Source organism: Scardinius erythrophthalmus (assembly GCF_964197995.2).
Source record: "Scardinius erythrophthalmus genome assembly, chromosome: 9".
Lineage (NCBI taxonomy): Eukaryota > Metazoa > Chordata > Actinopteri > Cypriniformes > Leuciscidae > Scardinius > Scardinius erythrophthalmus.
In genome coordinates this window covers 22,372,020-22,385,527 of record NC_138229.1, presented here as the reverse complement: position 1 = coordinate 22,385,527, position 13,508 = coordinate 22,372,020, and the positions used below count along the sequence as shown (strand labels likewise).

Below are 13,508 nucleotides of genomic sequence, written 5' to 3'. Positions count from 1 at the left end.
CTTTTCAGTGTAATATGTTTTGATGTTGTCAACCATTGTGTGTTCAGTGTCTTGTTGATTTTAGTTCATTTCAGTGACATTTATTGTCCTCAGTGCTGGGATTTGTATTGGGTATTCCATGTCATGTAACTCTTCTCTGTTGCTTTTCTTTGAGTCAGTCTCTCTGTGACTTGCCTCTGTTGTTATCCCTGCCTGTTATTTCTCCATGAGTTAATTTGCCCATTTGCACTTCACTTGATGTGCTCTCAGGTGAGCACATCATAGTCTCAGCACATTCTCTCTCAGCCACTGTTGAAACTATTACACCCATTTAACTGGTCTGTGCTGTAAGTATGCGCATGATACCCTCAGATATGTTATCTTACAATAAGAACCTATTTAGGAAACAATAGTGATAGGCCTTTATCAGGATGTAACAAACAGACATACAAGAACTGAAAAGTCATTTTGTTTCCTGGAGCTGTTTAGTTTATCTTCCAACTTTGAAAGTGAATTCACTACTGGGGAATTTCCACTGGGTTTTCTTTTGTTCTGCAACTTAAATTACAAACTGTCATACATCAAACTTGAATTCTGAAGTTGATAATAAGTTGCTAGATAGGGAATACAACAACTGTCCAAATATAATGTCAAGCATAAACACTCTTGTTGTTGTTGTAGTCTCTGTTAGTAACTTGCTAGCAACTTAGGACAGGTGTACACAGTACAAGTTCTGGCAGTCAGGAGGTCACAAGTCCTTGCACACCTTAAAGGGGACCTATTATGCAAAATTCACTTTTGTATGGTGTTTGGACATAAATGTGTGTTGGCAGTGTGTGTACACAACCACCCTACAGTGATAAAAATCCACTCACTCCTATTTTTTTAATCCCCATAAATCATAAGCAGTGTCTCCAAACGACTTGTTTTCAGAATGTGGCTTTAGTGACATCACTAAAGCCACAGGCCCCGCCCACGAGTGTTGACTGACACTGCCGTTATAACTTAGACCCATTTACTTCATACTTTTCATGGTCAGTTACCTCTGATATGAGACCGATTTTACTGATCTGATCAGCAATAGTGAGGATGTCAGCTGTGATATTAAATGCCATGAGTATATATAGCCTACCTTGAAAAACAGACATGTTTTTTAGTTAGTGACTTGACTAAATATCTTACACACTGTGATGTCCAGATAAAATCCAAATCATAAAATTACGGATCATAACAGCTAATGATCATTATTATCGTTATAACTTAGACCCGCCCTGATCGAGTTCACTGCGAGTTGTACACATCAGCCATTGCTGCAGCAATGCACTCACGAGAAGCGTCGAAGCATCTGCCAAGCGTTGAAGGTATTGTAGCTGGATGTATTCATTCACATAGCTCTCTTTATTTACTCTTGAAATCTGCCAGCCACTAAAGACGAGGTGGATTCATTTTGTTTTCAAAGAAAATGCTTCCTCAACTCTACAGAAATTTATGTAAGTTACTTATGCACTTCTTATACTGTTTACTCAGCTCTAACAGTGATTTTCTGAAGAAAAACTGATGCTTCATCTTTTGTGTGACATACAGTAAACTTTATTAAACTCATCAGTATATTTTGTGTCATCATTCAGACAATTCAGATCGTCAGACGGAGTCCTACAGCAGGCTTGCATTAATAGTGTGTATACAAGCAATGCCAAATAGGTTATAATCGTAATTAAACTAAACTATACCTGTTCCAACTCCATACAGCATATATTCTCTGACTCTGTAGGCATTTTTATGGTCGAAATGAACACCATTACTGTGACTGTCTGTTTTATTATTATCATCTTCCCTGTTCTGGCTCTGATCGCGGCTGCCTAGGCTCCGCCCCCTGTGCCATGAACCAGCAGCTCATTAGCATTAAAGGAGAAGCACTAAAACAGTGTGTTTTTCACAGACCCAAAAAAATGATGATTTAAACGTGCTGTAAATAAAATTCTGTTGGGCATTTTGAGCTAAAACTTCACATACACACTCTGGGGACATCAGAGACTTATTTTACATCTTGTGAAAAGGGGCATAATAGGTCCCCTTTAAAGCAGGGGTTCTCAGCTCTGGCCCTCGATGTCCACTTTTTTCTGCAGAGTTTATCTCCAACCTTGATCAAATTTATCTGCATATAACTGTCTAGTAATTCTAAAGAGCTGATTAGCTTGTTCAGGTGTGTTTGATTAGGGTTGAAGCTCTGTAGTAAAGTGGACCTTGAGGGCCACAGCTGAGAACCCCTGCTTAACAGTCTACCTGATAATCATACAGAAGGCTCATGGTCCATGACACGTCTGTACAACCTTGGAAGTTCTGAGGGACAACACATTTTTCACATACATTTTTGCACCAATTTTAGCATTTGAAAACATTGATTCAGGTGAGGACTGCATATGCTTCATCAACAGAATTTTGGGATCCGAAGCTAGAATGTGCTAGTCTCCACTCATAATATTTCACACAATGCAAGCTGGACCATATGAGCATCAGCAGTTTCCACACGATGGGGAGCATGTATATTTAGCTTGTAAAACAAAATGTGAAAGTCTCCTCAAGTAATGTTACCCGCAGACCTTTCAATCATAAAAATAACTATTATAAAAACCCACTGGAAATTCCTAAGGGAACCCATGGCTAATGCTAATTATCTTCTGAGTTAAGGAATACATATTCAATGATTCTATTCATTGTGAATTTGTGAATAGTGAATTTTGTCTGTCCTCATATCACCTCCTAGTGTAACGCACCATATGATGCAAGTGATCAGTGGTTCATATAGGTAGCTGACCTAATGTCTCTTTGAACACTTATTCAAAGCTTTTATGAGTTGGAGATGCACAAACTTTGTTGTCCGATCATTTGTATGGTAGTCAGTGACACTTCCTCTTCCTCTCTGTACACAAACAAGTTTGTGGGAGCCCTTGGACAGGTGAGGAAATGCTCTCAACGGAGCAGTCCCATGCTTCCAACAAGGCAGAACAGAGGCGCACTGATGCCTTGGGTTCCCAGAGTCAAGATGCAGCGTCTGGTGAGGAAAAGTCCATTGATGAAGGAACCGAGAAGCAACAGAAGCGGAAAAAAAAGAAACGCAAGAACAGGGAAGAAATGTATGATTTTCTGGACAGTCTTGGTTCCCCAGACTCAGAAGAGACTCCTTCCGAAAGCTCCAACCACGACTGCCCCTCACCTCCCAGTAAGGATGAAGAGATTTGGGAAAGCGAGATCCAGGAGAGAGGGGGAGGACGCATCATGGCCAGGAAGAGCAAGAGCAGGAAGAAGCTTCCAGAAGAATGGAGTGCTCCCTCAACCGTAATGGACATGGACTTTAGCGGCCCTAATTTGGGTAATTTTAAGCCCCCATCCACTGCTAGCATAGATCAGGGAAGTACACCACCCTCACTCACTCCTGAACCTCTGCACCTGACGGACACCCAAGCATGCAGACCACAACCGACCGGGCAGGCAAACACCTCTATATTCTCAAATTACCCCAGCTCCACTGCGAATACCATAGATGACTCAACATTCAAGACTGACAGGGATATGCTTGATAAGGATAAATCTAAAGATGATATTAATAAGACTAACCTAGAGTTGCCTGGTATTCACCGTTCAGATCAGTTACCCATGGACTCAAAGACTGACCCTACTCACCCAACTGATCCCAACCAGAAGTCAACCCTTGCCCTCAGTCCAACTCAGACTGTTATGTTCCTTGACTCTGTGCTGCAGGCACAGACCCCAGATGCAAGCCCCCCATCCCAGAGCACCCCTGTGAAAACCCCCATCCCTCACACCACTGCCCCCAATGTGACCTCTGGCCCACTGTCCGTCGGCACAGACTTCCCTGCCTCTCAGAATGCACCAGCTGTTAGTCACTGCACCCCAACAATTCCGCACAGCACTGCAGTGAGCTTAAACTCAGAAGCTATGCCTTTCATCCCATCAATCACAGAGCAGCAGGAGCCCCCGCTGGCACAGCCCCCCCTACTGGAAGGTTGGTGATAATGAAGACTGTATGAAGATGATTTACATAATGCATGGCTCAATGAAGTGGGCCCTCCTCTGCTTAGCTATATCTGTAGCAAAAAATACTGTAGCAGGTCACTAAGTACTCCATGCTTTTCTTTCTTTCTTTTTCTTTCTTTCTTTTTCTTTCTTTCTTTCTTTCTTTCTTTCTTTCTTTCTTTCTTTCTTTCTTTCTTTCTTTCTTTCTTTCTTTCTTTCTTTCTGTCCTTCTTTGTGTCAGTCCTCTATAGCTTGAACCTCTGCTGCATGTAATCCATTCTTATAATAAAGATGATAAACATTAAATAAACATTTCAGTGCAGTCATAACACACTGATCGCTATGCATCGCGACTGGCAGCCAACTAACTGGTACTCTTTAGTTTTCAATCAACTGGATTTCAATACAATTTCTCTTGGTCACAGCATCCCTCAAAATACACATGTCTTGTAGATGTGTGTCAACTAGTCAACTGTCTATGTGGGATTTTACATTTGCTAATCGTTCTGTGGGTGAAAGCTTTCTGTATGTCACTCCTTGTCATCTTATGCTACATGACTCTTTATTCTGCTTTTTTATTCTTTTTCAAAACTGTCAATCCAATGTTTATGAGATTAAGAATGAGATTAAGATGTCTGTCTGCCAATACACCTGCTACACATAGATTTTGAAATGTTTAGATTTAGCTCTTCCATACCCATAACCTTTCATTTGTAGCAGTTGCAAGTATGTTTTAATGATGTTCTTTTATTCTTCTTTCCATGTTCATCATTGTTTGAACAACACTGTACATCAACCAGGTAAGAAAATCTCATTATCATTATCAATGAAGTCTGGGTACAGCCCCTATCAGTGGTATATCCATTTATATGAAAGAAATTTCAGTTTTCTTATTAAAACCTTTATATGGGTGGTATCCAGCATTCTCAGTAATCCCTGACATTGAATATAAAACGTTGGATTGATTTAGTTTAGTTTGAATGAAAGAAGCTTTTAACTTAATGTGAATTTTTTTTTTCCAATAACTAAATTGTTTAAGTAAATTGTTCAAATAAACAGTTGATTCAAGCATATAATATTTAAGAACAGTTATTTTTAGTTGGTGGTATTTATAGGCTGAATTCATACTCCCTATAGTATTTTTGTGGCTTTCTCTGTCTTTCATCTCTCTCTCACACACACATCTCCTCCTCTCTCTCCCATCCTCTTGCAACAGCTCATGTAAAATTGATGGCTCTGCCGTTCGCCATTATATAAGACTTACAGAGTTGTTCTTTTTATAGCAAGCGATTAGGGTGTGTTCAGAGGCGTTTGAGAGGTGCTGTGCTCTGGCAGGGATATTGAGAGATATTGAGTACTGGGCGGTAGCTTTAGATTAAATGCTAACACAGAAGATCCCTGATGGCGTCTTTAATGACGTAATGAGTCTGGAAATTCTTTGTTTTTTATCTGTTCGGGTTTGTTCACCAAGCTAAAGTCACAAGAGCAAAGCAAATCTTGATGAAATGCTTTTGCATGTAGTAATACCACTTCCTGCTTTGGAGAAATGTATTGGTTTATTTCCTGCATGTTGTGGGCAAATGTGATATTTTTCTGCTTGTCTTCTTTATGAGTTATGCATAATTAATATTTGCAAATGCATTCAAATATAATTTGGTCACTTTTCAGCTAGACATTGGCCTGTTGATTTTTTTGACACAGCACTTGCTCTTCTCTGGATTTCAGTCTTCAAAATGCAAAAAATAGGAGATGCCCCTCTTGGCCCTTTATTCCCCCCCTTTACTCGCATCAGCCATCTCGTCCTTTCTTGCCCTTGCTCACTCATTTCCTCTCCCTCCCCTCGGGTGGTTCCGACCACACAGGACCCTAAATATCAGCAGCTGCATTGACGGGGAGACTGTTGCTATGGATATGGGAGGTGGTTTCCTTGGTGATGCAGCGAATAGGACCTGCCAAAGAACAAGCTAGGGTGTAACTGTAGGATATGTTCCAGAAATAGAAACTCTGTGACATCCCGATTACTCAATGAGCACGCTGAATGTGTTAAATGCATTTCTAATGCTGTGTTTTCATTACTGAAAAGAACATTGTGATAGAGGTTGGCACTAGCATAAAATTGATCCATTTGTCCAAAAGCTCTATTTATAGTCATCATGAAACTCTTCTGAATATATAATATAATATAATATAATATAATATAATATAATATAATATAATATAATATAATATAATATAGTGTAATGTAATGTAATGTAATGTAATATAATAACTTTTTGTATTCAGAAATGGTCATTGCTGTGCCCATGTTAAATGCATTAATTTATTGTCTAAATGTCAAATAGTGACAACAAAAAGGATTATATAGACAAAATTGTTTTGTAACAGTTAAAAAAGGACAACAATTCCTGAGAGAATGTACCACAATTGAACACTAAAATGCATAAACAAATGCTACAGTGACAGAAAGTTTTAATATCCTCTGTATATTGAACCATACGTGGTGCAGTGTGTTCTCAAGGGAATGTAAACAATAAAATACATCTGACATGTCCTTATGCAACAAAATCCATTCACCAGAATCTGGCCCATTATAGAAATGAGACAGACAGAGAGAAAAGATTCCTTTTATATCTGTCAATGGCCTGGAATGGCTCTGCAGTAGATGCATTGTAGTTTGTGTGTGGAAAGCTCACTCTAATTAAGGTGTCTTAGCCAATCAGATCACACGCGTATTACGACATCACACTCTTCTACTCAAGTCTGGAAGGGCGGATACAGTGGATTTCGCGGTTTTGTGGTGTCTCTGATATAATTTTGAAAACCACAGTTTTTACTGCTCACATTTTTCATGCTAGGACTACCATGTAATTAACTGGTCGAATAGGTTACCTAATATAGAGGTTTAACTGTTATTGCTATTTCTGTGCAGATACACACTGTAAAGTTCTGAATAATGCTAAACTTTTCTGTTGTGACTGATTTTGGAAGTGATTTATGTAGCTCAGTTTAATGATTTTTTTTTCTTTTTTCATGAATAGTTGTCTTGCTTGAGATAATCACCAGGTGTTTGTCATTATAAAAAGCATAATTTCTCAGAGACAGAAGACAGTGAGAGGACATGACTGAACTGTTTTTTTGTTGTTGTTTTTTTGTTTTTTTGAAGGGCTAGTGTCTGAAATCTAATTTATCTGTTGAGTTTAAGAAAAATAGATTTTTATGCTTTCTTGCCCTCAACAAGCCACAAACACATTGTGATCTGAATGCACAAAACAAGTTTTTCCATTGCAAGTAAATATGTCTATACTGGGTCACATTTTCTTTTACCTTGTGTTGTTCATGGTGTTTAAGGATGAGGAGATGTCTGCTGCTACCTGTCTATGTTGGCATTGGTTTGACTGGCTTGAGCAGTAAATACTTTAGGGTTTGATTGGACACAGAACTTTTGGACCCCATTGTCTTTCATTGTATTGGCATTGTTATACATTCTTTAGAGTGGATTCTTTTGTTTTGCACAGGAGATAGAAAGAGAGTGAGTAAATGATGACAGACTTTCCACTCCCATCTGCGCTTTTTTGGGAATTGCGCTCTCACGCTAATTTGCCCTGTTTAGTAAATCGGGCCCATAGTATCTCTAGAGAGTGAAAGGCACAATAAACAACAGAGGTCACACTTCCATCAGCCTCTCATATGTGAGAGACAGAGAAATATAATGGTTCAGATCTCCAATAAGCTGATATACGATTAAATGTGATTGATACCAACGTTATTGTGTTCAGTACGGGACACAGCACCTGAGGACCAGGCAATGATGACATCCTCCATCACCACCACTAAGGGTAAAGGTGAACGCTTGTGTCTGCTAGAACATTCTGAGTGCCAAACGAGACAGTGTGTGAGTGCGAGAGAGAGAAAGGGGTATTTATAAACACGCTGGATGCTAAAAGCAAGGGTTTTCAGTGCAGGGCGGCCAATAAGGACGCAGCTCACGCAATCACGTGATCGAAGACTTGGAAGGAATGTGCGGACAGAATTAGGGTGAGAGAGAGAATCAGAGAGAGGAGGGGGATTTGGGAGAGAGACGCAGAGTCATCTCAGCCTCGGCGTTGAGGGAGGTTTAGAGACCGGCGCTATAGACTAACTCATCTCAGTCAATGCCATTTACTGACGGATAGACACCTTGATACAGGACAAATATATCTAGAGAGGTAAGGATGTCATCCCAGCGCTCAGAGTGCAGAGATCTGTGCTCAGTGCCACCCTCCATGCCAAGCTTGGCATCGTCAACAGCTGCCCAGGGCTGGAACTGGCAGCAGGGGCAGCCAGGCAGTCTGCAATCCTCCAGAATGTTAGAGGACGACAAGCAGGACCATTCCAAATCGACAGCACTCAGCCAGAAGGCGGACCAATGGGCAACCAGTCACCCATGTGGCAGGGACGGGAAGAATTTGGGCAGTACAGCAGAAAGCCCCACAAGTCTCTCTTCCTCTCCGTCACCTCTGTCTCCAGGGAAAGCCCTTTCCACCAACGGGGTGACATCTAGACCTTCGCCGTCGAGTGCCATCTTGACATCTTCAGACAGTGATTGGGATCCGCCCCGAGGCATCTCGAAAACAGGCCCCACGCCGAATTATTGCGTGATCGGCGTGGTGAATGACAGCTACATGGAGGGCACGGTTGAGGGCAAAACGGAGACATGCCCACCCATATCACCCCCCATGCAACAGAACCGCGTGGTCCAGCGCACAATGTCAGACAGTACCCACCTGACAGTGCCCGCTAGCCTCCCGCTACCTGATAAATACCCAGGCAAGGATGTGCCGCCACCACAGACCGCCGTCAAATACTTCACTGTAGAGGACAAACAGAGCGTTCTACCATCCACGGCGAGTATCCCATCTGACCCTACTACAAAGAAAGAACAGCCTGCTGGTTTGTCACAGAGTTCTGCCAGGATACAGTTACCGCAACAGCTGTCGGAAAGTGGGAATGCTGTTTCATCCCGTGAAATTCAGCCTAAAGGTGTTTGTAATGGTAGGTGAGATCAGCTGCTCAAATCTCAATGGTGCCAGTTTCAAGGTATGCAGTGGTCTACAATCCAGTGTAGGTTTGTGATCTCTAGATCCTAACTAGTCCTACAGATGTATCATAATCAGATTTTCTGTCTTTACATAGTATCTGTGACAGAACTGAACATACACTGCGATTCAAAAGTTTTGGGTAGATGGCAATTAAAAATAACTATTTTGTATTTTAATATAATTTACAATGTATCTTATTTCTTTGGTAAAGCTGAATTTTCAGCATCATTACTCCAGTTTTCAGTGTCACATGATCCTTCAGAAATCATTCTGATATACTGGTTTGCTGCTCAAGAAACATTTCTTATTCTTTGAATAGAAATCTTTTGTAACAATGTAAAAGTGATAGTCATTCTTTTGATAAATTTAATGTGTCCTTGCTGAATGAAATACATTTAAAAAAAACTTTTACTAAATCCAGACTTTTGAGCAGTAGTGTATTTTGTTTTTTTTTGCAAACATGCTCTCAATGGTCTGTTATAGATGGTTGTCATTGAAAATTTATATTAAGCTCAGCTGAGAGTTAAATAAAAAGAGAGGGTTAGGGTAATGTTATTTAGCTAACTCTTCAATGTGGATTTCATTTTGAGCCAGAATGGTGTCTTGTGTTTTATTTTGCACAGTTCTGATCTCATTTAAGTCTAACAGTTTTCAGCTTGTCATGTACATTTTAAGACACTTAAAGGCACAATATGTTATTGTGATATAAGATATTGGGATTAAAACATCCAAAAACCACTAGAACAATGTTATATATTTTGTTGACTTGTGGGGTTTTCGCCTGGGTTTTCATCTAGGCATCCCTAAAGGTACCCTATGGCATCTGTTCCAAATGTTCTTAACTTTTCTATCATTAACTATTATTAGCTATTCACAACTTTCTAATTTTCTAATTAATGATCTCTTAAGAATTATCAGCATTATATTCTTCAAGAACATTATTAAAAATGTTACAGAGAAAATCTAGCTGATATTAGTTTGAAAATCAGCTGTTATAGAGGACAAAATCGTCTGGTACAAAAGACAAAAGAGACCTATACAATTCCATTTCATCTAATTAAAAAGGAAACAGACATATGTTGTTTGTGTATCAATGTAACATACAATAAAGTCACAGTATAAAAATATAATAAAAGTATATTTTACATAAATATTGCTAGAATTTAACATAATTTCTATTATATATATATAATAAACTGGATGTCTGTGAAACGAGTATGAGTATTGAATAAGTATTTGTCATCCTGTCTAAGGAGCAAAGCACTTTCTTTATTTCTTTCTTTATTTCTTTTCCTCTCTCTCTTTTTTTTGTGTGTTTTTGTTTTTTGTTTTTGTCCTCCGTTGGCCATTGATTTTTCACTTTGTGGAGAGAATGGTGCCAAGTTACATAAGGCATCCAGGCTGACAATGTGCTTTTCTGTCTGTCCGCTCAAGGCACTTTCTGTGCCCTTTTCCATGACCTCTCATGCTCATCTACTCTCATTCTTATTGTCAGAATGTACTGAGACTGAGGCATCAAGTGCAGCTTACTGTTAATTTATGTCCCCATAAATATATTAAAACAAGCTACAACCAAAAGCCCTGTGTGAACAAACATTGTAATGCTCATAATGATAATAACTGCAAATACACATTTGCTTGATTAAATATGGATATTTAAAATGTGTCTTTTTTTAAAGTAAAAGAAGATAAGACAGCCAAGGAGAAAATAGACAATGTGCAAACTGCTTCAAAGATGGAAAGCATCAACATAATTGAGAAGCAAGACAAGCCTGAGAAGATGGAGAAGATTGATCACCTGAACAAGAAAGATGAGATTACAAAGAAAACAGACAGTGTGTATAAGACTCAGAAGAGTGAGCAGATCATCAAAGATGAGAAGAAAGTCGAAAAAGAGGAGAAACAGGATAATAAAGCTGAGAAAAAGGAGAAAGTTGAGAAAGTAGACAAACCTGAGAAGACGAACAAGGAGACAGAGGAGAAGAAAGACAACAAGGAAAAAATAGATAAGACAGCCAAAGCTGAGAAGAACATGACGGCTGCTAAAGGACCTGCTAAGTCTCCGACAGCAAATGGGAGCAAGGAGGTGACCAGCCTGGACAGTAAGACCAGGGTAAGTCTGAAAAACAGAGGGATTTCAATCATCAGATATGCTACTCTGACTTTGATTTAAAGGTTGTATCAGCGATTTCAGGCCCAAAAAAGGCCCAAACATAAATGGTCACATTCATCTAATCTTTCCTAACGATCCGCTAGCTGCCCGCCCCATAAGCATGCCATCAAAAAAACGCGTCTCTGTAGGCAGCCTAGGCTCTGAGATCTGCACACAAAAACAATTGCTTTCACCACCAGCTCAAAACCAAAATAAATAGTGTTCCAACCAATCACAGACAGGGGCGGGTGTTTTGAGGTTTTGCACTCGTGCACGGCTGCCTATGACGGCTGCATGCGAAAACCTCACAACACCCACCCCTGTCTGTGATTGGTTGGAACACTATTTATTTTGGTTTTGAGTGGTGGTGAAAGCAATTGTTTTTGTGTGCAGATCTCAGAGCCTAGGCTGCCTACAGAAACGCGTTTTTTTGACGGCCTGCTTATGGGGCGGGCAGCTAGCGGATCGTTAGGAAAGATTAGATGAATGTGATCATTTATGTTTGGGCCTGAAATCGCTGATACAACCTTTAAACTGCCACATTTGAGAAGAGGGGTTTGCACTCATTTTTCCATCTTTATAAGGATTAATAATTTATAATGGTTGTTTGTACAACCATTGCTGCTACTTTAATTTAATCATGCTCCCACGTTTGCATCTAGTTTTTCTTTTGTGCTTTTTGCAAATACATGCATATAGCCTTCAGTTGGGTCAACCAAACAAAGCTCAGCAAGACCAAACTCGCTGTCCACTGGAGACAGTGCTGGTGCCACCAAACGCACCTCTCCCAACTCTGCCAGTAAAAAAAGCCCTATACCCAAGGCAACAACCCCCACTACTGGTACCAAGAAAACCCCCACCACCACATCTACTCTTGAGACTAAGGCCAAGGTGAGTTAACACCATTTCCCCATCTGTGGTTTGGCACCCAGCCAACGATCCATAGGGGAGACTTTTGTGACTTTCTCCGGTGCCCATCTCTTCTATTAAAATCAACTCATGGCTTGCCGTCTGTGTCATTGTCAACTCAAAATTTCAATCACCAGCAAAATCACAAGAAAGAGGCGTGTTTTTAGGCCACTGATAAAATATGAGGTCCAGTTATGTTCCATCAATTCAATTTCCCAATGACAGACAGATATCAGATAAGGACTAATTATATGCTTCTCTATTGTGATTAGGTTCTAAACTGCTTTTTCTCAAACATTCATGCATGGAGCTTGTGGAATATAATTAAAGTTAGGGTAGGCAATTTTTGGAGCAGCTAGCAATAGCAAGCTAGCTTTGAAAGCTCAGAGTGCTCTGCAAAGCCGCGCCTTCTTCAAAACACATGAATGCACACCGCAGATTCTGCAAAGCGTCACGAGAGACGGCGTTAAACTACCTCATGTCACAAAGCACATAACATTACAATAAAAATGAATGTAAACAACTTACAGAGCACTGACCTATACCACCTGACTGCTACAGATTAATTTGCCTACTCTGCCTTTAATCTATTATTCATTATCACCTTTTTATTGAGTGTCATCTCTTCTCTGCTTGTCTTTATGGGTGATTTTTCAGTTAGGGGATTTTTTTATTATTAGTAGTATTTCAACAAATTATTTTGTAAAGAGATTATATGCTTTAAATCTTAATATGGAAACAATTTATACATTTAAGTTAAAGGGATACTTCACCAAAAACGTAAAATTCTGTCATCATTTACTCACCCTCGAGTTGTTCCAAACCTGTATGAATTTCTTTCCTCTGCTGAACACAAAATAAGATATTTTGAAGAATGTCGGTAACCAAACAGCTGATGGGCCCCATTGACTTCCATAGTATTTTTCCCCATCAACTGTTTGTTTACCAATATTATTCAGCAGAAGAAAGAAATTCAAACAGGTTTGGAACAACTTGAGAGTGAGTAAATTATGACAGAATTTTAAGTTTTGGGTGAAGCATCCCTTTAACTGAGTGGTAGCAAACTACAAAGTCATTACCATCATATACAGCATCAAAAATCCACACCAACACCCACTATACCAAAATTGACTTGTAGGTTGATCAAGATCATAATCTGATCTTTCATCAGGGTCATGTGATGAAACATCTTTTATCAAGATTTCAAGTCAAACTCTGCCTTAACTGGACAATCACCCTCAAGCATTGAGCCACCCTTAAGCCACTGTGTATGTAACTCATCTAATCAACCTCTTGTCTTGACGTCAACTCATCCCTGGTCATTCGGCTTTCTGAAATCGTATTGTTTCCATCAG

At 39.7% G+C, this 13,508-nt stretch overlaps 1 protein-coding gene across 6 annotated transcripts in view; it reads left to right on the top strand.

Moving 5' to 3' along the window:
- Positions 1-13,508, top strand: part of map4l (microtubule associated protein 4 like) — a 45,584-nt gene that overhangs the window by 15,357 nt on the left and 16,719 nt on the right. For 5 of the 6 annotated variants that reach the window (XM_081374321.1, XM_081374324.1, XM_081374325.1 and 2 more), the window contains exons 6-8: positions 2,915-4,003; positions 10,772-11,205; positions 11,944-12,135. In XM_081374321.1, coding sequence (XP_081230447.1) covers positions 2,915-4,003; positions 10,772-11,205; positions 11,944-12,135 — 1,715 coding nt within the window. The remainder of the gene's footprint in view (positions 1-2,914; positions 4,004-10,771; positions 11,206-11,943; positions 12,136-13,508) is intronic. The other variant, XM_081374326.1, reaches the window with a different exon arrangement.